Source organism: Mesoplodon bidens (genome assembly GCF_964165515.1).
Source record: "Mesoplodon bidens genome assembly, chromosome: 3".
NCBI classification, from domain to species: domain Eukaryota; kingdom Metazoa; phylum Chordata; class Mammalia; order Artiodactyla; family Ziphiidae; genus Mesoplodon; species Mesoplodon bidens.
In genome coordinates, this window is record NC_138178.1 from 39,627,102 (window position 1) to 39,648,284 (window position 21,183).

Below are 21,183 nucleotides of genomic sequence, written 5' to 3' on the forward strand. Positions count from 1 at the left end.
TGCTGTTGTGAGAAGGGGGACTGGACCAGTGATGGAGAGGTGGCCCCTGGAGGAATTCTAGGGCAGGGTCAGGTCTGGGGCCCCAGCTGGCCACACCCTGAAGATGAGCTTGGATGGATCTCTTAGCAAAAAGGGTATGTTTAGCTATCCGCGCCACCCCTCTCCCCCCCATGACAGTCCAGAGGAGCCTGCTGAGTGCATGAGGCCTTTCGGAAACACTGACTCACTCTCTGGGCTCTCTGAGGCTTCTGCTTTAGAGAATGGGGCATTCTGTCCGTCACCGCCAAGTATGATTTCAGACTGCACAGATCAGCTGGCTGGGAGAGGAGATGAATGACTAAAGGGAGAGGAAGCCAATGAACTGGGGGCGGGGTGGGTTTTCAACGGAAGTGAGGTGGGGAGAAGCTGGCAAGGCTGCCGAGAGGCAGGCTGGTGGTGGAGAGAGGCTTCCCCTGCCTCCCACCCGGGGTGAGATTAATTAGGAGAGGACCTGGAAGGCGAGAAATGGAGACCTGGAGGGGAGCTCCTGCAGGTTTGGGGCAGCAGTAGTCACCTGGGGAAAAGCCATTAAGGGGTGTTGGGGAATGCTAATCTGTGGACCCCTGACCCTCTTTGAATGGAGATAGGTTTGCAAATTTCGACCCTAGTGTGATCTCTTTTCAGGAATCCAGACCTCTTGGAAATGTGTTATCTTTTACAAAGAAAAGAAGGAAGGAGGGAATAGAAGAGGTCAGAATAACTTAGAGCCCCTCTCACATTTATTTCGTAAAGCTGCTATCCCTAAGAAGAGCTTGATGTGCCCTATGCAAATGTTTATCCCAGGGAAATCTCTCGGGACTAGATCCAATGGACTGGGCCCTCTTTAGCAAACAGACAGTTTCCATTAAGAAAAAGCCCAGCCTCTTGGTGTCCTGTCCTCATGTTCTGAAGGGTTGGGGCCCCCAGGCACCGTCAGGCAATGACAAACATCTCACAAATTTAAGCACTGGGCCTAGCAGACTCAGCACCATCTCCACCTTGGTGGGCTGGTCAAAGCCACCCATGAGTCCAGATGGTGTGAATTGGGAGTGTTTGTTTGCCTTGGGCTCATTTGCACCTTAACCCCTCTGCACACACATAGCCTCTAGGAAGTACCCAGGAAGTGAGAGTTTGGTGTCACACAGTTTCCTTGAGGGTCTGATCTGAGTACTAAACAGTTTTTCCCCTTCAGGAAATGCACAGGCAAGTGCTGTGCTGGCCTGGGACTTGCATTCTTGAATTGCACGTGGTGGTTGTGAGGCTTGAGTGGCCCTACCATACCCTCACACACCCAGGGACAGGGCCTTGGAATCCATTGGTGGTAGATGCAGCTACTGGGCATTTCAAATTCCCAGTGCCATGCTGGTGAAGGAAAGGAAGAAAGCTAGGGACAGGGGAGTTCAGGTTTAAGGGAAACTGACACAGCTGTTGGGCTGGTCCCCAGAGTATAGCCAGCATTCCCTTTCCAACCTATCATGGCGGAGTAGGGTATGGGGGCCTTGGGTCTGATCTGGGCTGGTGTGGCTGACCGTGGGCTCTAATATGGGGGGTCTGGGCAGCAAAGCTATTGATAACAGGAACTGATAATGCTGCGATTCCAAGGAGTCAGACAGGAGTCCACATGATTTGAAATTGGTCCCATGAGCCATTAGCAAGGTGGTGATGAGAAATCGTGAAACCTGGGCCCATCCGCTGGGAAAAGGAGGCTGTTGTGTCCTTTCTGGGTCGTTAGGGCCCAGCTGAGTGGCTAGAATTTGGGCAGGACCCCCAGCATCTCACTGAAGTAACAACCAGGACCTGGGAAGAGCTTCTGTCCTATTGATGAGACACAGTGAGCACGAGGCGACGACCACAGCTTGGTGCCACAGGAGGCCTCTCGGGGTACCCCAGATGCTGGGCGGAGGCAGCTGGTGCATAGTGGGTCCTTTATAAATGAATGACTGCAGTGGATTTCCAGCCCCACCTGTACTGAGGTTTGGCTCTGCCAGACCAGCCTGAGAAGAGCCCGCAGGGTAAAGGTGCTCCAGGCAGCCGGAGACATCAAGTCCTTCCTCGTGGTGAGAGTAGCTGGGCATGGTCCAGCCCAGCAGCAGAGGCTCTGGTCAGTGCTCAGTCATGCTGTCAGCTTAGTCACTGTCACCCTCCATCCTGACAGCCTCAGGCTCTGTGTTCCTTTCTCCTTGTGCATGGCTTGAGAAGAGAGCTCAAGCTCTCTTGGGGTGTGCCGGGAAAATCCCGTGTCTGCTGTCTCTAGCTCCCTCCCCAGCTTGTAGATGTCCCTTTCCCCGTACTCACTGGGCATCGCCGCTACTTTCTGTCCTGTGCCATTTCTCCTGGAAGGGGGACCCCGGGCCGTCCCGTGGCTGAACTCCAGCTGGGGAGCCTGCAGTGCAGTTCCACATTGCCAAGGCCCTTGGTGTCCTGAGTAAACCCCGCTGTCAGCAGCCTGGAAAGGAGGAATGCCTGCAGGGGCGGGGCCAAAGGCTGGCTTCCCGAGAAGGTTCCCCCAGGTGTTGGAGCTGGAGGCCGAGGCACCACCTTGACCTTGGGGTTTCTATGCCTCCAATGAGAGGGTCAGTCTCCAGGGAGTGTGCGTGACCAGGCTCCCTAACAGAGCACCACCGGTGTCTTTGTGGCATTCAGTTTTCCTGTCCTACAGGGGACTCCCAGTTGGTGCTCTCGCCCCAGGGTGAAGCTGACAGCACAGGAAAGGAGAGCTCCTGCCGCATCCATGCCATGTTTATTGAGGGCTGTTTAGAGCCGGGCGCCCGACTTGGTGCTGGGGATGCTGAGATAAAAAGCACAGTCCCTGCCCCCAAGGATCTCAAAGTCTTATGGGGAGACAGGGGTGTCACAGGGTACAAGACAACATGGTGAGTGTCCTGTGAGAAGCACAGCTTCTGTTTGGAGCTGAGACTCTGTCAGCACACACCAGCTAAGGTCGGGAGGTTGTTAATATGGTGAAGTGCTTCCATGGCAGTGGTTAAATACCTGCGTCCTGAGCTCCCTTAGTGATCACACCCGACTCTCAAGCCACCCTGGCCCCTCCGGGATCCAGGAGCTAAGTAAGCATCAGTACCGGGCTTAGGAGGAGGTCCTCGGGGCCCTGATCCAGCCCTTTGGCTGGAGTCCTTTTTGGTCGGAGTTTGTGATCTACTAGTTGTTACCTATCTTGAGTATCAACCATGGTTCTGGGGTGGACAGCATAGCCAAGGCGCTCAGGACCTGGAAGGGGAGGACCAGGGAGGGTTCCCAGAAGGAGTGTCCGTCTGAGCTGAGTTTTGAAGGAGGAGGTCTGAGGAGCATGGGTCAGCAACATCTCTCCTCGGCCCTACGTTTTGTGCTTTTCTGACCCTTGACGTTGGACCCCAGCCCTGCCCCACACCCTAGGCAGCTCTTCTCTACCACAGGTTGGAGCCCCCCTGGTCCCAGTTTCAAGGAGAAGCTGCTGGGAACCTCTGTGGGCTCTGACCACTTGGAGCACAGAGCCAGCACAGGGCCAGAGGAGGGCGACCAAAATAAAGACTGCAGTGGACTTTGTTGTCAAGGAATTTATGCGCCCCTGAGGGAAGCCAGGCAAATGATGCCTCCACGTGCAGGTGACAGGGTCACACACCTACACCAGCAGCCATGCAAGTCCCCAGTAACTGGAGGGTGAGGGGGGATCACTGATCATTGCAACTGGGTGAGGATGGTTCGATAAAAGCTTAGCGGAGGGAGGAAGATGCGGCATATTGGCACCCGAAAAAAGATGTTCAGCTTCACGAACATTCATTGGGTACCCAGGGGTGGGCTGGCTGGCAGACAGGAACAGTAGCTCAGAGGAAGCAGGAGGGAACTAGTCCCAGCGGCAAGTGCTTTGTTGGGCTGACTTGTAAAGTGCAGCCTGTGTTCTACTAGAAGGCGGGGGGTGTGGGGGGAGAGATGGGAAAGAGGGTCTCGCACTACACGCATGTCACAGCCTCAACCACTGCAACTACAAGCACGGTCACTCTCCTGGCCAAGGAGGCCCCAGTTCCTGACCTCAATGCCTGTACAATCCAGTGATGGCTTGAGATGAAAAAAACTCACTTCTTTTTCTCTGCTCTCAATACAGTTCTTCACTTCTGGCCATCTAACATGTGATTTTCCCCCCCATACTAATCAATCCTGTAATTCTCTGTGGTCACTCAGTGGGTGTCCTACAAGTCAAAGCAATTCTGACACCGCCTACCTGGAGTGAGCGTCAGATCCCACAGGTAAGGACTTGGTCTCATAAGACTATATCACCCCACTACTTCTGATGCCAATCACAAGTCCAGGTTGTCACCTGAGCTTCTGACTGACCAGCTATATATCAGAGGTTCCCAGGACCCCCTCCTTGGGTTTGGTAATTTGCTAGAGTAGCTCACTGAACTTGGGAAAACAGTTTACTTACTGTTTATTATTACCAGTTTATTATAAAAGGATACCACTCAGGAGCAGCCAGATGGAAGAGATGCAAAGGGCAGGGTATGGGCGGGGTCATGGAGGTTCCACGCCCTCTCCAGGTGCGCCACCCTCCCAGCCCCTCCATGTGGTCATGAACCCAGAGGATCCCTGAACCCCACTTAGGATTTGTATGGAGGCTTCATTATGTAGGCATAATTGATTAACTTCTTGGCCTTTGATGATTAATTCAACCTCCAGTCAGGTGGGGCTGAAAGTTCCAATCCTGTAATCGCTTGGTTGGGTTCCTTGGCTACCAGCCCCCATCCTGAGGCTCTCCAGGAGCCCCCAGCCATGGGCCATCTTATTATCATACAAAAAGACACATCACAAAAAGACACAGCTCTGGAGGTTCCAAGGGTTTTAGGAGCTATGTGTTTGAAAATGGGAGCAGAGACCCAGTATATGTATTTCTTATGATGTCACATTGCTTTTCTTTTTGGAAGGGAAAATCATCATTCTTTGAGCTCTGGCATATTCCAGACAATGTGCTATGTCTTGTACAAACACTATTTTAATTCATCTTTATGATGCCTCCATGAAATTGGCATCACTATCCCTATTTTATAGATGCAGAAATTGAGACCATGGGAGGTTACCCAGCTAGTCAGTGGCAGGCTAGAGATTCAAGTTCATTGCTGACTCCAAAGCCTATTATTTTTTATTGCATGAAACTGCTTCCAAAAGTCTAGAGAAGAACTAGGGAGGAGAAGGATGGTGAAGCTTGACAGGCTGGCTTCTCTGCTGAGGTGAGCACACATCCCTCATACAGCCTGACTTTTTATTTTCTGTGACAGAAGCATGAGGGGATATTTGGAGGATATATATGGAAGATGAGAGTTACAAGAGCCATTCATACAAGTCCAACTCGCAATCCCCCCTTCCTCTCAGCTTTGGTTTGGAGTTGAGCTTCAGGGAAGCATTTCAACAGTGCAATGGGTTGGACACAGGAAATAGAGAAAGAGTTGCTTCTTTCCTCAAAGGATCCGTGACCCTTTGTCCAACCCCTTCCCCTCACCTACAGCTTTCCCTGCAGACTTTAGCTTCCTAAGATGTTTCGGTTTGGCGTGAGAAGCATTTGTTAGCCATTGGAGGGTCTTGAGCCTTTAAGGGACAAGTTCAATGTCATCGTAGGGAAAGTAGAGCCTAGAACAGCCTGGAAGCTGAAAGGTCTGCTACGAGGCTGTTGTATCCTTCTGGACATGAGGCTCTCTCAGGTAGGGGCTGTGGACATAAAAAGATGAGGGGAGCTACTAGAAATATCAGCGGAGGAGGGATTAGTAGGACTTGAATCTGAAAAGGAGTGAGAGAGAGATATCAAAAGTCTTCTTGGATAGATATGGTTAATAGATGGTATTTATGTTGCCCTTCTGTATCCTGTGCCCAGGGAAGACATCACTAATCAATCACAGTTCTTTTCCGGGCTCAACCACAGACTTCTTCTAAACACAGCAATCTGTGTTAACTCTCACTAACCCACTGGTATTGCACATAAGTTGAAATCTACTCTATCTCTGCTCTAATGTTTCAAGTCAGGAGGACTCAGCAGAGGTAGTTTGGGAGAATTCAGGAGGTAAGAGTAAGCTGTTCTGTCCATATTTTTGTTCTTAGGTGTCCAGGGGAATGCGTATTGTGAGAACAGGAAGACAGGACAGTGGAGAGGTTAGGCATTAAGGGTAGAGCTGTAGAGCTGGAATTCATCTCTAATTAGGCAGTAATTGAAGTCATGTGAATGGAGGGATGTCTCCCAACAGGGTGAGTAGATGGGGAAGAGAACAGACAGCTTATTGCCAGAGGATAGGAAACTGCTCACGATGCTGAAGCAAGAAAGTGAAAAAAGTTAACAAGAGGAAAAACTGCATTTCCTTCACCGAGTAAGGAAGGCCATCTCTCCAGCCCCCAAAGTGGAATCCTTTGGAAACTTAAGGAACTGAAGTGCTGGTTTCCTTACAGATTACAAGGGTTAATGCTGTTGACGCCTTCCTTTTAGGTCTCGGATAAGAGCCAGTGTTTCTTCCAGCAGTGATGCTTTAAAGGAGCCTCTCTCCCTGCAGTCTCCCACTCCACATCCTGTTTCCGGTCTTGGCCCAGCTCACCCTTCTTCCTTTGTCCCGTGACTTCTCTCTTCTCTGTAGTTTGGTCCCATCCCAGCTTGCCGTGCAGAGGGAAGGCTAGGTACCTTGTCTTCCTGCTGGCTACCTTAACTAATCACTCTGACACCCTTAGGTTCTGGGGATAATTATTCCTGCAAAGTCAAGGACTCCCTTTCCTTCCAGTGACCTGGAATTACCCTCTCGCAAGGAAAGCACCCAGAGCTTTGGAGTGACTTTTCCGCATTAACTCTGAGGCTGAGTTGCAGCGAGGAAATCTACCCTTTTAATAGGGGAAAATATTGCCCTCGTAAGTCTTTATGCAACGCACTTGAGCCTAATGCTCACTTACCAATTTGCCTTTATAACTTCCATTTTGAGTGAATTAAGTCCTCCATACGGGTAGTTGTTAAAGAAGTGATAAGTGCTTTATAATTCACTAAAGGGTAGCCTGGCCATTTGAGATTTTCCTAAGGAAATTGGCCACTCGAAGGGCAGCATTTTCAGGGCCGCTGCGGCCAGCTGCTCTTAGGCACAGAACTTGCACTATTGGATTACTTTCAAGCCAGCTGCTCTGGCCTAGACTAGACTTTCCTTCTCAGTCAGACTTTCTCCTCCAAGGCCCACTGGGGAGAAGGGGTCAAAGCTAATGTGTCTCTCCCTGCCTCAGGCTGTTTCTGCTCTTGATCAAAGACCTCCTCTTTCTCTCCTAGTTCAAAGCTGAGATGTCTAGTAGGGACTGGAGGGTTTATGATCAACGTGGTTTGAGTCTTATCTGTAGACAAGAGGGGACTGTCTCCAAGGGGCCACAGGGCTGTGCCTCCCTCCCCAATCCCCCAGGCACAGCTTGCTTCTTTACACCTTTGTCTCTTCAAATAGTTGGAGAAAATGCTGGTCCCGTCAAGACCTTGGGAACCATAGCGTTTTCATGACTTGCTGCAAGGTCCCAGGGTTCTGAGGAAGTACAGTCATTTATTAATTTGTTCAGTTAAATCTTCTACCTTGTACTAAGAACTGGGCTGAGTGTTGTGGATACAGTAGTGAACGAGATAGGTTGCCTGCCCTCAGAGAGCTTGCATTCTGTTGGGGGAGAGACACAGTCAACAAGTAAACACATACATGAGATAATTATAGATTTTGTCAAATGATATAAAGGAAGTACCTAGAGTGACATTTCTCAACCTTGGCATGACTGACATTCTGGAGGGGATAACTCTTTGCTGTGAGGGGCTGTCTTGTGTTGTAGGATATTTAGTTACATCCTTGGCCCCTACCCCCTAGATGCAGTAGCCCCTCCCCAGTCATGACAACCAAAAATGTCCCCAGACATTGCCAAGTGTTCTCTGAGGGCTTAAATCCACCCCGGCTTGAGAACTGTTGATCCAGAGGAAGGTGATACAGAATGTCTTTAGGTCGTTGGTCAGGGAAGGCCTCCCTGAGGAGATGACATTGAAGGGGAGTCCAAGTGCTTTTAAGGGCAAAACCAACTGCAAAGGTCCTGAGAGGGGGGAGGGAGCTTGATGTTTCGAAGACTAGAAAGAAGACCCCTGGGAGGAAAGCCAAGTGAACAAGGGTAAGGTTAGTCTGAGCTGAGGAGGGAGAGAGATGAGCCAGACATGGAGGATCTTGCTGGCTGAGGTGGAGTCTGAATTCCATCCCAAGTGCAGAAGCCATTGGAGGTTTATTTTTGTGGAGAGTGGGTGGGGGAGGGGGACATGATCTGATTTATGTTATGAAAAGCTCATTCAGGCTTCTGTGTGAGGACAGGTTTAGTCAGGTGGGAGTGGAAGCAGTGGTCATGCTTTTGAGGCAGTGGTCTTTGTGAGGGGCGATGGTGGCCTGGGTGATCAGGGGTGATAAGAGTGGAGGTGCTGAGGAGTGGACAGAGCTGATGATCTCCTATGGAGGTGGACTTGCTAAGGGGCGGCTGTTGGAGGGAAGGAAGGGAGCAATCAATGATGAAGTTTGACTTGGACGACCGGGTGGTACCAGTGCCATTTACTGAGATGGAGAAGCCCAAGTGGGAGGACAGCAAGGGCTGGTGTTGGACCTGCGGACGTATCAGGGAAGAGCCTGGAGCTCAGTGGAGAGGTCTGACTAGAGACACCTTTGGAGGCTTGGATGGTGTTCGGAGCCAAGCACCTGGGTGAGATCTCTGTGGCCGGGTGGGGGCAAAACCTGGAGACTTCACCATTGAGGGATCAGACAAGGACTATGGAACCAGCAAAGGAGACTAAGAAGGGCTAGCCAGGGAGATAGAAAGAAACCCGGCAGAGAGTGGAGTTAAGGAATTCCTAGAGAAGAGAATGGTTTCAGAAAGAGAGAGCAGTTAACTAGGTAAAATGCCACCAAGAGACTGGGAAACTGGGTGGCAGAGAAGAATTTGCCAACGTGGAAACCGCTGGTGACTTGACAGTGTAGTTTCAGTGGAGTGGTGGGGACAGAAGACAGATTGGGGTGAAGAATCAAAGGGAGGTGAGGAGGTGAGGCCTGGGAATATAGACAATTCTTTTGAAAACATTTATCATACGGAGATGGAGAGACATGAGTTGGTAGCTGGAGAACATGGAGTCCAGGAGATTTTTTTTGAAATGGGCTCTCCTAGGATGTGTTTGTATGCTGATGGAAAAATCTAAGAGGGCGAGAGTGAGGGGACAGGGGAGAGAGGGAGAAAATAGGAATGAGTCCTTGAGAAGGTGTCTCGAGGGGTGAGGGCAGGGGAAGGTCCACAGGGGGACTGGTAGAGGGCTAAACACTTAAGCTCTGCTGTTGATCACTTCGGGGTTCATTCATTCATTCATTCATTCAGCCAGATGTCACTGAGCATTTGCATGGCACTGGGGACACAAACCCCCGGTCAGTGCCCTCAGAAAACTCATGTTCTGGTGAAGGTCATCGTCACCTAGGGAAGGGAAAGGTGGAAAAGCTGAGCTGAGGTGTCAAGAGCATTCCCATCTCATCTGCTGCCATGGTTGCTGAGAGGAGGCCCTTCCCACTCCCCCACTCCTGACCCCCATGGTGGGCAGTAGACCTGACATCTGGTCCTGGGGTGGGGGAGATCTGGTCCCTGGGCCTCCTGAGACCTCTGGGATCACCCGTTTCTGGGCTCTGTAGTGATGCCCCAAGTTGCCTGTCCCCAGTTGGGATGTTGAATGGTGTGCCCTGGGCCACATTCCTCCTCAGAGATCAAGTTCAGGGTTCCTGTGGGATTGGCCCAGGGCTCTGGGCTGCTCAGCTGGGCCCAGGGTGAGGACCGTGCCGGTGCTGAGCCTGGAAAACCTCTGGCATGAGTTGGGGCATCGAGGTGGCTATTTGGCACCAACCTGGATGGCTTCCCAGGCATGTACTTATCCTGGGGTAACTGCCCTTATTTGAGATTCTGGAGGTGAGGGAGTGGGGAAGAAGACAGATAGGATCTCTGTTCTCATGTATCGTAGTTCTAGAGACATGACAAACACGTAATCAAATAAGAATTACAGATGGTTATGAAAGACTGTGAAGGACATAAACAGGGGCTTGCGTCAGAGCAGCTGGCGGGGAAGGGAGGGTGGGCTCACAGAGGAGCCGGCTTCTCTGAGAAGGTGACCTTGGAGGGGAGACCTGAGGGATTAAAAGGAGTCAGGGAAGAGCATTTCATGGAAGTTCTGACTGGGAATAAGCCTGGCAGGTTTAAAAAACAGAAGGCACGTCAGTGTGGCCAGGGCCTAGAAAACCAGGGGAATGTGTTCAGTGAAGAGACTATGGAAGCAGCTAACAGTCAGCTCATGAGGGACCTAGTAGGCCACGACCCAGGTTTTGGATTTTATTGTAAGGACCAAAGGAAGCAGTTGGAGGGTTATAAGCAGGGGAGAGGATGATCACTCTGGAGGAGAGACTGTGGAAGGAGAAGAGTGAAAGCAGGGAGGCCAGCTAGGAGGCAGTGGCCGTTTGCAGTTAGAGGCGGTGGCTCCCTGGTGTGCGGATGTGTGGACAGCAGTGAAAATAGGGAGAAGCAGACAGACTGGTGATGGGCAGACCAGTCTGATCACAGGCTGGGACCCGAGCAGGGCAGCTTGGACTCCCCAGTGAGCTGGCTGAGTTCCAGATGTGTGCCCTTGACCTTTTCTCTGTTAGGAGACGCAGCATTTCAGCACCTGAAGAGCACAGGTGTGCACACAAACATACCCCATTCGTTCCTGGCACGAGCTTTGGAACTGATCAGGAAACCGGCACAGATGCTGCCGTCTTCCATCTGTTCACCACACGATCTGAATGTTCCTTTCTGCAGTCCCGGGGGTGTCTTTGATGTGGGGCTGGTTCACCATGGTCCTTGGCGGGCAGCTGCTTGTAGAGCTGGTGTGCTCACGTGCTGGCATGCCGGGGTTGCCAGCCCAGGAAGGCTCCCCAGGCTTCTAGTATCCCCCTTGACAGCTGTCAAGGGAGGGAGAACCGGATGACTTGGCTGGTGTGATCCGATGCAACTCTTCTCCAGCCCCCTGGTGCCTGCGCTCCATGGAGCTGTTGCTCCAGACGGTTTGTTTATAATGCTAAACATATCAGATAATTGAAAGCTAATGCTTCTGTCTGGATCACTAGACATAATATGCCTGGATAACAAATCAATTTCCTCCTTGGCCTGCAAGGCTGGGAAGTCAAACGCCCGGCACATCCTTTGTGTGTGTGCAAGTATGTGCGTGTGCGTGTGTGTGCACGCTCATGCATGTGTGTGCTCCAACGCTGACTTATTAGAAAGTGAGATTCCAGGCTAGTTTCCCCAGGCATCCAACTCTGTCTTAGAACAGGATTCGGGTGAGAAGGTGATGGGAGCCTCAGGTCTGACAGGGGACAGGGACATCTGGTAATGAAGGCACACCTGTCGAGCCTTGTTATCCGAAGCTCTTATGTTCTGTGTTGGAGGAGTGGAGTATTCATATACAGAACATCTGAGAAACACCAGTTTCAGCTACCTCCTGCCAGGATACAGCTCCAAGAATGAATATACTGAATATAATATACTAGTGATGGTGCCACCAGGAAAATGTGATTATGAATTACCAACAAGAATGCTTACTTATCTGGCAAGCTCAATTATCCAGAAAGGGAATGCAAAACAAAGTAAGAAAACAAGGGCAAATATCTACCTCTCTCTCTATGTGTGTGTGTGTGTGTGTGTGTGTGTGTGCATGCATGTCTGTGCCTGAAGTTTTTCATATTCCCTTAAATCCTTATTCAGATTCTTTTTACTCTTCCTGAAGGCACAGTTCCAAAGACAGTCATGGAATCAGTTATGCATTGCACTAGTGCTAGGCGTCAGAGCCGAATGGAGGACGTGGACATGGCCTCATCTAATCCTCACGGCCGCTGGATTTCCTGTTAGGAAACTGAGGTCTGGAGAGGCTGGAGTAACTGGCCCAGAGGCATCAGGCTTCTAAGCACAGAGCTGGGTGTCGTCTCCAGGTCAGCCTACCTTCAGGGTGCCTGCTCTTGACCTCTGTTCTCCAATGGACTGCAGAGCAGACTGGTCTCAGCATGCTGGAAGGTCCCCGGGGGGCACAACCCAATAGCAAAGAAGAGCCAGAAAACCATTAAAAATGAAGGCAATTGCGATTAGAATTCAAGAGTCATTTCAGGGTAGGACCACTTTGGGTAGGGGCGCAGGTTCTGCTTACTTTGAGAGCCTCTAGTGGTGTCACTGTGCTACAGCCCAGTGGGCTGGGTAGGTTGATCACAATGATCCAGGATCATCAAGAAAATCTAAGCTGTGTTCTGTTTACTCTGCTTCAAAAGTCAAGGAGGTGTGTAATGCATTTTTTGGGAAAAAAGAAACATTCAGCAAGGAAGTTGAACATGCAGAGGGTTTTTTTTAAATTAATTAATTTATTTAATTTATTTATTTTTGGCTGTGTTGGGTCTGTTGCTGCGCGTGGGCTTTCTTTAGTTGAGGCGGGGGGGCTACTCTTCATCGTGGTGTGTGGGCTTCTCATTGTGGTGGCTTCTCTTGTTGCGGAGCACGGGCTCTACGCACGCGGGCTTCAGTAGTTGCAGCATGTGGGCTCAGTAGTTGTGGCTCACAGGCTCTAGAGTGCAGGCTCAGTAGTTGTGGCGCATGGGCTTAGGTGCTCCGTGGCATGTGGGATCTTCCCAGACCAGGACTCGAACCTGTGTCCCCTGCATTGGCAGACGATTCTCAACCACTGCGCCACCAGGGAAGCCCCATGCAGAAGTTTTTCATTTAAATTTAGTTGTCTGGAAAATTTGGTTATGAAGAACAGCTCATTAATAGCAGTGAGGAATCACAGTGAAAATAACAGCCATCTGACAGCAAGGGAGGAGAGAAGCTTGGGAAAATGAAGAAATACTGGGCCTGCCACATCTAAAGGAAGGAAGGATGCTCCCTTGTCCCACCAACCAATCCTTGTCTTGCTGATTACCCAGGTGAGGAGGAAAGTTCTGCCAGGTGAAGGGTGCTTCGCCCTCTCATGGGCCTCCCCAACAAACTTAGTCCCCTGGTGTTGGATGGACTTGAACGTCTCAGTGTTCTAGGGTTTTCTGTGTTTAGGACTTAAATATTGGAGGTATAAGCAACTCTTAAACATATCTACATGGCATGTTTTTAATTAAAATAGGGACCACAGTCTGTACCATCTAATTTTTATATGCTTGGAGATTGCCAACTCATTACCATATTGGCCCAAGCCAAACAGAAGGAGGAAGAAGCAATGGTACAAAAGCACAATTGGATTTAATCTAGCACAAGGATTGTTATATTCTCTGTGAAAGTATTAATTAATACTTCATTTGTGTCCTAGCTCATTTCCACAGGGATCCGAAGCAACTGTGGATTGGGTTTATCTGCTCCAGGAATGGTTGCTGGGTGAGCCACTGGGAGTGGCTCCTTTCCTCCCAAGTCCACCTGGAAGCAGCATGTACTTTGACCATGGGACCCCCAAGATCTCATTGAAGTTTTCTGAGCTGTAGCCCTAAGCCCAGCTCCGGCTTGGGAGCTCAGTGTTGTCATGAATTAAGCCTCACTTCCTCCCTCTCTCTGGAACAGTGTTGTATATCAGCTCCTGGCAGAGAGTCATGATTCTGTGGTGTCAGGGAAGGGCCGTGGCGAGAGGGCAGGGACAGGGCATTGCGTTGACTCTCTGGATGGCACATTTCATATTTCCATGCAATGACGAGGCCTTAGAAATGCAGAAGGATAACTTTCAGTGGAGGGGCAAGGCACTAGGCAGTGGATTCCAGCCAGAGCTTGGTGAGAAGAGACCATTATTGCTTTTAGAATGTGTAACCTGGCTTGGGCCAAGGTCCAGTGGGCCAAAGACCCCTCATTTCCTCTCAAGTAATGCCCTTGTCACGGGAGTGTCCTGAGAACCATGGCTTTTGATTTTCTTCTCTCACCTGGACCCTGTGACCTAGAGGAAAGCTTTTTGGTGTTGGCCTGGGGCCTTTTGGTGTTTGCTGCAAAACAATCATTTTCAAAATTATGTCTGAAGCCATGAAACTTTTTTTCAATGGACTCTTAGGTAGAAGCCTTGTATAATAAAGCAGGGTTTCCCAACCTCGATGCTGTGGACATTTGGGACTGATAATTCTTTGTTGTGGACGTGCTGCCCTGGGCATTACTGACATGTTTAGGAGCATCCCTGTGGATGCCGGTGTCACTTCCTGTCCCCCAGTTGTGACCACCAAAAATGTTTCCAGACATTGTCAAATGTCCCCTGGGGGGCAAAATCGCCTCCAGTTGGGAACCATTGTATTCAAGGGACTAAAGTGGAGGTAACTAAAGTAGGGATGGGAGCCTGGAGTCACACTGAGAACAAGGCTTCAGGTCTCTGTGGGGCATCTACCGCCACACACTGCCTGAGCAGACAGACACAGAATCTGGCGGTCCCACTGACCCACGTTCCTGGCATCGCTCTGAGTTCTCATCTCCCCACAGCGGCAGCAGGCGTGTGAGATGCCTCTGCTCGGGGGGGCTGGTGCAGCCTGTGGTCCTGGAACAGGGTGACCAGTGACTGCCCCGCACAGGGCTCAAGGGCCTAACCTTCCTTCAAAAACATGATCATTCTTGATTGTTTTTCAAATGACAAAATCAATGCTCCATGAAAACAACCTGGACAACCCAGAAAAGCACACAAAAAGAAGTCACATGTAATTGTACTAGGCGGAGGGAACCACTGTTTACCACAAACCAAACCAAAGCAGACTGCTCTCATACTTTATCTATTTATTATATTTTTAGAGCCTGCCTTTTAAACTTAAAACTCATGGCCTCCGCATTAGCACAAAGCAGCCAGCAGAGTTACCATAACTGACCCCCCGGGCTGGTACCAAGTGGTGAGTCACCGAGAAAACTTGGCAGGCGCCCTGCCCACGTCAACTGCAAATGTCAGGCTGCACCTTCGCCGCCCTGCTCTTCCCTGGGAACCCGCTCTGCACTGCCGTCTGTGCATCCTCTGAAGCTGTTTATAATTTCTGCTTGAACAGTTTTCCTGGAGGTCATGAATGACAGGTTTACTGTCCCTCCACCCTTCTGCCCCTCGGAGTGTTTAATCAATGACTGCTGAGAGGTGACAACTTCCAGCAGAACCAGCTTGCCCTTTTTAGCTTGAAAACTGAGAAAAGATTGCTCAGCCTCTACAAAACCCAGGTTAAAAACAATCATCACAGGCACTACCTGAAGACTGACTGTGCATCCCAGCTGCTGAAAGGGCTTTTTAACATAGCCTTTCAATCTTCATGTCCTTCTTATGATGAAGGTATTTCATTGATATTATCCCCATTTGACAGATGACGAAACTGAGGCACAGACAGGTGAAGTAACCTGGACAGGGTCACATAGTATCCTGGCAGCCTGGTGCTACTCAGGTCAGCAACCTTTTTCTGTAAAAGGCCAGAAAGTCAATATTGTAGGCGAGTCTCTGCAGCTCCATCTCACCTCCATCTTTGTGGGGAAAAGTGGTCACAGACAAGAGTAAATGAGTAGATATGAAAACGGACATTTATATTTCATATACTTTTCACATGTCACAAAATAGGATTCTACTTTTGATTTTTAAGAAAATGTAAAAACGATTCTTCTTTCTCAGGCTGTACAGAAATGAGCAGTGGGTTGGAATTTGTAGTTTGCTGGCCCGGCTCTGGAGCCCCAACTCCTAACCACACAGTTGCACCGTTGCTGTAAAAGTGCTATTCCCCCACGTAGGACAACTCAGACCCAAAAGAGGACGCAGGGGCCATATGCTATTGACCAGGGAGTCCTTTGCCCCAAGGACTTCAGCCATTGTCCTGCCATGTCTCGGTGTGTGCCTATGCAGGGGAAGGGTCATTTGTGGGCATAAGGACAGGAGGGCTGAGAGGGGTAAAGTATTAGAATGCAATAATGACTGACAACTCAGCCATAATAAAAACACATTTCTGGAATTCTAATGTGGGCTCAGAAAAATGATTTCATTTATTTAAACAACTTGATTGACAGCTGCTCGTTGGAAGTAGATTCTTGTCTGAAGCTGGGCTCCCATGAATGAATGGCCGCCTGCAGAAACACTGCAATCTACTTGGTGGTTTACATGGACCGAGGGCCCAGTGAATACTCTGGGTGGGAGTGGGGCTGGCCCAGGTCCTTCTACCACTTCTGGCCTTCCTTCTCATCTGACATGGAGCCAGGGTCCCTGCCCTGGCCGAGACCAGACCAAGCAAACTGTCCTGGGACCATGGGGCTTCCAGGGAGAAGGCTTTGGAGTTGGAATTCAGTACTGACCTGGCCACCTGGTCCATGTCCCCAGCAGATGCCAGTGTGTCTGGCTGCTTAGCAGGGGCTCCGAGAGAATGTGGTACAAAAAGGGCTCTTGGCATACCTTGTCACTGCGCGACTCTGAAATGCTTCCAGAGGCCCTGGCCACCACCTCCCTGTGGCCTTCCTGGCTCCGGCTCCACTCGATGGCAGATGGCAGAGCCACGGGTGGGGTGGGGCTAGGGAGGAGACGTCTGGGGAAGGTGGCTGCCACTTTTCTGTGCCTCGGGTAGCTCCGTCCCAGGGTGAGCTGTCACTTCTTTTCCCGCCTTGCAAAGAGCAGGCTTAGACTTTGGGCGCACTGACAGGAGAGTCAGATCCCAGGAGGGCAGCTTGGGCAGCGGGAAGCCTTTTCCTGTGGCCCATTGAAGCTCCTTGGGGTAGCGGGTGTGTATGAATGGTCTTCGCTCAGACAGCTCTAGAGCTGGAAAGGACCTTGGTAATCAACAGTCTGATGGTTCTCCACCTTGACACCAAAAGCAGTAATGAGGATGTTTGTCCCTGGTGTTTTGTCAATATAAAACAAACAAATAAATGAACAAAGGAAATCATATGCATACCCATGATAAGCCCTTCCATGCTAACAGTACTTTCAAGAATTCCTTTGCTTTGGGCTGGAATTTATCCACTGGGTGAGTCAGCGCTGGTTTATGCCTGTTGATAAAAAGCTCTGGTTAACAGTGATTTATATCTTGGATTAATAAATCCGAGAAGATGAATTAATTATTACTTAACAAATGTGTGTGCTTTTTCGACACATGTTTAGGGAGCTAAACATGAAGCCTCTTGGGAGTAAGTTCTAAAAGGAGATCTTTGTGAAGAGATGGGGGAGAAACTGCTGATCTGGTGCAAGCCTCCCTCTTTACAAATGAGGACACCAGAGGCCCAGAGAGTTGAAAGCTCATGTTCAAAGCCACGGCTGCTTAAGTCACAGAGATGAAGCTGGCATCAGGCTCCTCGACTGCCAGCCTCATGTTCTTTCCATGACACCCAGGCCTGTGGTCGCCCCTCCTTTGTGGAGTTGATTCTGCCATATCAAGCCATTGATGTTCTTGAACTCCAGATGGATTGGGCCGTGGTCACCCAAAGGGGGTCATCAATGTCTGGCCCCTGGGGGACCCTGAAGAGGTGTGTGTTCCTTCTGGGCTTTGCCACCCCCAAGCCATGTTCACCAGCAAGCCCCCCTACACACCCCCTTTATTTAAACCACGTCATTTCTATTGTCTTTACGGGCAGGAACTTAAGAAAACAAGCCTGTCCTTTAAACAATCCTATAAATGAAAAAGAATGAAAGAGAATGGAAGGAAACTAAGTCAGGAAGACCCACAGGGAGATTGGATCTCAAGAACTTAAAGAGTAGTTTTTCTGGAGCTGAGAGGGGAGCGTTAAATGCTGTCCATGAGTTTGGCGCTTGGGATCCCACAGCGAGCCCATCAGCCAGGTGGCATGCGTGACACCACACTGGGGAAGAAACCGGCTCAGAGATAATTGGCGACTTGGTAGAAATCCTGGCTCATGGGTGGCTGCTCCAGGATTTGAACCCAGGTCTCTGGCACTAAAGCCAGTGCCTTTCCCATGGCCCCTCTGCTGACCTGAACCCTGCCTTTCCTCTCCCCTGCAGACACATAGAGAACTGGCGCGGTCTGCACACGCTCAACGCCGTGGACATGGAGCTCTACACTGGCCTCCAGAAACTGTGAGTGCACCAGCTCCCGGGGTGTGTGGGGAGTGGGATGGGCTAGGGCTCAGCTCATAGTTTGGGTTTCAAAGCAGGACCTGAACCCAGGTCTCCTGGGCTAGTGTTCCTTTCTCAGCCCTGTGCTTGGCTGATGGTCCCCGTGGAGCAGGAAATTTGCAGTCACCTCCTCCTTTGTATTCAGTGCCAGTGGCTGTGGGAGATTTGGGGTGGAAGGGAAGAGGCACAAAGCGGGCTGCAGGGCAGTAGTCGTGGACCAGATTCTTACCCACTTGCCAGGATGGGCACATCCCTCACCCTGATCCAGGTCCCCGTGGGGTGTGAGCCCAGATGCCTCCCACTGGACCCCCTCAGTTGGATCACCCAGTGACGACTGATGATGAAGAGATGCGTTCAGTTCACCAGGCGGCTGCCGTCCAGTCTTGGCCTCACTGGCTGTCAGCCTTGGCCCAGAGCAGAGATGTTTCTCTGCTCCATAAGCTCTGCTCAACATCTTTTTCTCTCTCTCCAGGACCATCAAGAACTCAGGACTTCGGAGCATCCAGCCCAGAGCCTTTGCCAAAAATCCCCACTTGCGCTATATGTAAGTAGAGCTGGGACCCGGGCCGCAGAGAGTGGGTGGGTGGGGTCATAGGGTGGGGAGAGAGTCCTGGGCTGTGAAGCCCAAGGCCCGAGATCTGGACCCGGCTTTGCCACTGTGTCCTGGGGCAAGTCCCTTCACTTCTCTGCACCTGAGATTTTGCCTCTTAAAACAAGGGGTTTGGATTTGATGATCTCTAAGTTTCCTGTTGGGTGGAAGAGCCTAGGACCAAGGCTTAGCAGGAGTGTCTTTTCACTCCCAAGTGTGTTCACTTCCTGTGATGAAATTTGCAATTGTATTGGAATGTAAATGAGAGGAAATTCCCCATATAAGTGTAGTGTGTGATGTGAGTACTATACTTCTGAGACCATGTGTAGGTCCGTAAGTGTGTGTGTGTGTGTGTGTGTGCTGGGGTGGTGGCGTGGGGTTTGGGGAAAAGCAGGGCCAGGCCACGTGTCATGTCGAAATAGATTCTGGGTTCAGTGGAGAAGAGGTCTGAAAAGCAGAGACACCTGTATATAAGGTCACACAGCTTTGGGACAAGCTGGAGGTGACATGGCCCTGGTGGGATCCTCTCTGTCTGTGCCCCCCTCCTCTCCTCTCCCACCACTGCCATGTCTGATGGTGGAGGGGCCTCCTGGCATTCGGCTCTGTCTAGACCTGTAGGGGTGGAATCACACGAGCTTGGTGCTTCCTCTCCAAACCTAATTCTGGGCTGAAGACTCTAGGATTAGATGGGAGGACCACCATTTCCTGGGGAGAGGTGGGCTTGAAAAGAAGCGTAGGGCCAGCGATTAGGGGAAGTGCCAACACGCTGCACCTGTTGGGGGTCCTTACTGTTCGGTCAAGCCTTCTTTTTGGATGGTGACCATTTTGGACATCTGCTGGGCATGTTCTCCAAGAGCAGAGATTCCATAGGAACCAGGGGGATGGACTCTACTGTATTTGGGGAGAAAATGGAGGAATGGTGTGCAGATGAATCTTTCCTTTGGCCACTTGAGAGTTGTATTGGCCCAGGCACTTTGCACTTGAAGGGCATCCCGGCTGCATAGGAGTCTCACAGGAAGAGACACAGCATCCAAGGGAAGTGGAGGGGAGGTAGAGAAAGAGAAAAGTCGCGGAGAATTGTGGTGGGTGAGTTGTTTCTCTTCTGGGTGGTTGGTCCTGGCCTCACCCCCGGGTCTCTGTATGTTTTCCCAAGCACATAGTGAGTGCTTGGTAAGTATTTTTTAAATCAGTTATGGCCACCCCTGCTTTGTGCTGAACTTTCTTTCCTTTCTCTGGACATAGCACACTGTATGGCCACTGCTCAAGGTCTGATGTAGTACCTGTGGGGGACTGAGGCCTCCCCTGCAGCTGTCTCATTTAGCCATTGCCCCCTTGCCCTAATTGAGCCTCTGTGGTGGGTTTCTCCTGATGTGTGTTCTTTGCAGCTGGGGGCATAGCTGGGACCAGAGGAGGGCCTTGGACCGGATGTTCCAGGTGTTTATTTTATTGGGGATTTGAGTTTCAATGTAAACTATCCCAGGGGAAGAAGCTTTTGACCTCTGAGAAGTCTCCTTTTCATACTAACTCATACAAGGGTCACAAAGCCAAATGCCCACGGCGGACCAGGTGGGGAGAGTGGAGGCTGGAGACTATGTGTCCCCCTAAGAGGCAGCCTGTAAGCAATTCCAGCTGACTGCTGCCATGAGGAGGCGGGGCCTCAGCTTGCCAGATTCACTGCTTATTTTTTTTTCAAGAAGAGCTGGAGGTCCAGTGAAACCTTTCAAGTTTTAAATACTGGCAACTAAAAATAAAACCTCTCAACTCATGGGCCAGGCAGAACTACTCTGTGGGCAGAATATGACATATGGAGTGCCAGTTTGCGGTCTAGGGTCATACTTTGGACAAGCTGCCAGCATAGGAGAGGCTCTGTCCCTTTTGACCACAGTGGCTTGGTGCTCAGAGCCTGCTAGGTCACTGTGTCACCAGAAGCTCGTAGGGCAACTGAGAGGGCTTCCGGACCCAACATATTTCCATGGGCCACAGAGGTGGGGGGAGATGCATCTTGGGTTAAAGGTGTCTCTGAAGTTGGGTTGTACTAGAAACTGTCTTTGAATTACCCTTGAGATCCCAGAAAAGGGCTGTGACCCACCATTTCTTCTGAGATGATCTTGGTCTGCTGGCTGGTGGCAGTGATGGGCTGGTGGGGCTTTGCAAGATTCCCAAGACTTTGGGGGCAGGAAGGGTCTGGGTGGAATAGGTTCTGATGACACCAGTGAGCCTGCCCATGACCTTGGGCACTGTTTTCTCCTGGATACATTGGCTGGCTCTTGACAAATTACTTGCTATTGGCCACAAAGGGATCAAGAGTGAGAAAGATGGGTCACCATCAGTCCAGCCCCAGTTTGGGACTGTCTGCATATTGGGGGCTAGTTGGATGCTCAGATCGAGGTGAGAGGGTCAGCACCTGGTCCAGGGGGCTCTGATAGGCACGGTGGGGCTGCTGGAGGATCGCAGAGAAGTGAGTTAAGAGGTTGAGGCATATGCACTGGCTTCATCGATGGGTTGG

At 50.6% G+C, this 21,183-nt stretch overlaps 1 protein-coding gene across 6 annotated transcripts in view; it reads left to right on the plus strand.

The window, feature by feature from the left end:
* NTRK3 (neurotrophic receptor tyrosine kinase 3) overlaps positions 1-21,183 on the plus strand; it is a gene marked incomplete at its 3' end in the record, with an annotated part of 367,342 nt that overhangs the window by 55,208 nt on the left and 290,951 nt on the right. For all 6 annotated transcript variants that reach the window (XM_081228488.1, XM_081228489.1, XM_081228490.1 and 3 more), the window contains exons 2-3: positions 17,975-18,049; positions 18,561-18,632. In XM_081228488.1, coding sequence (XP_081084614.1) covers positions 17,975-18,049; positions 18,561-18,632 — 147 coding nt within the window. The remainder of the gene's footprint in view (positions 1-17,974; positions 18,050-18,560; positions 18,633-21,183) is intronic.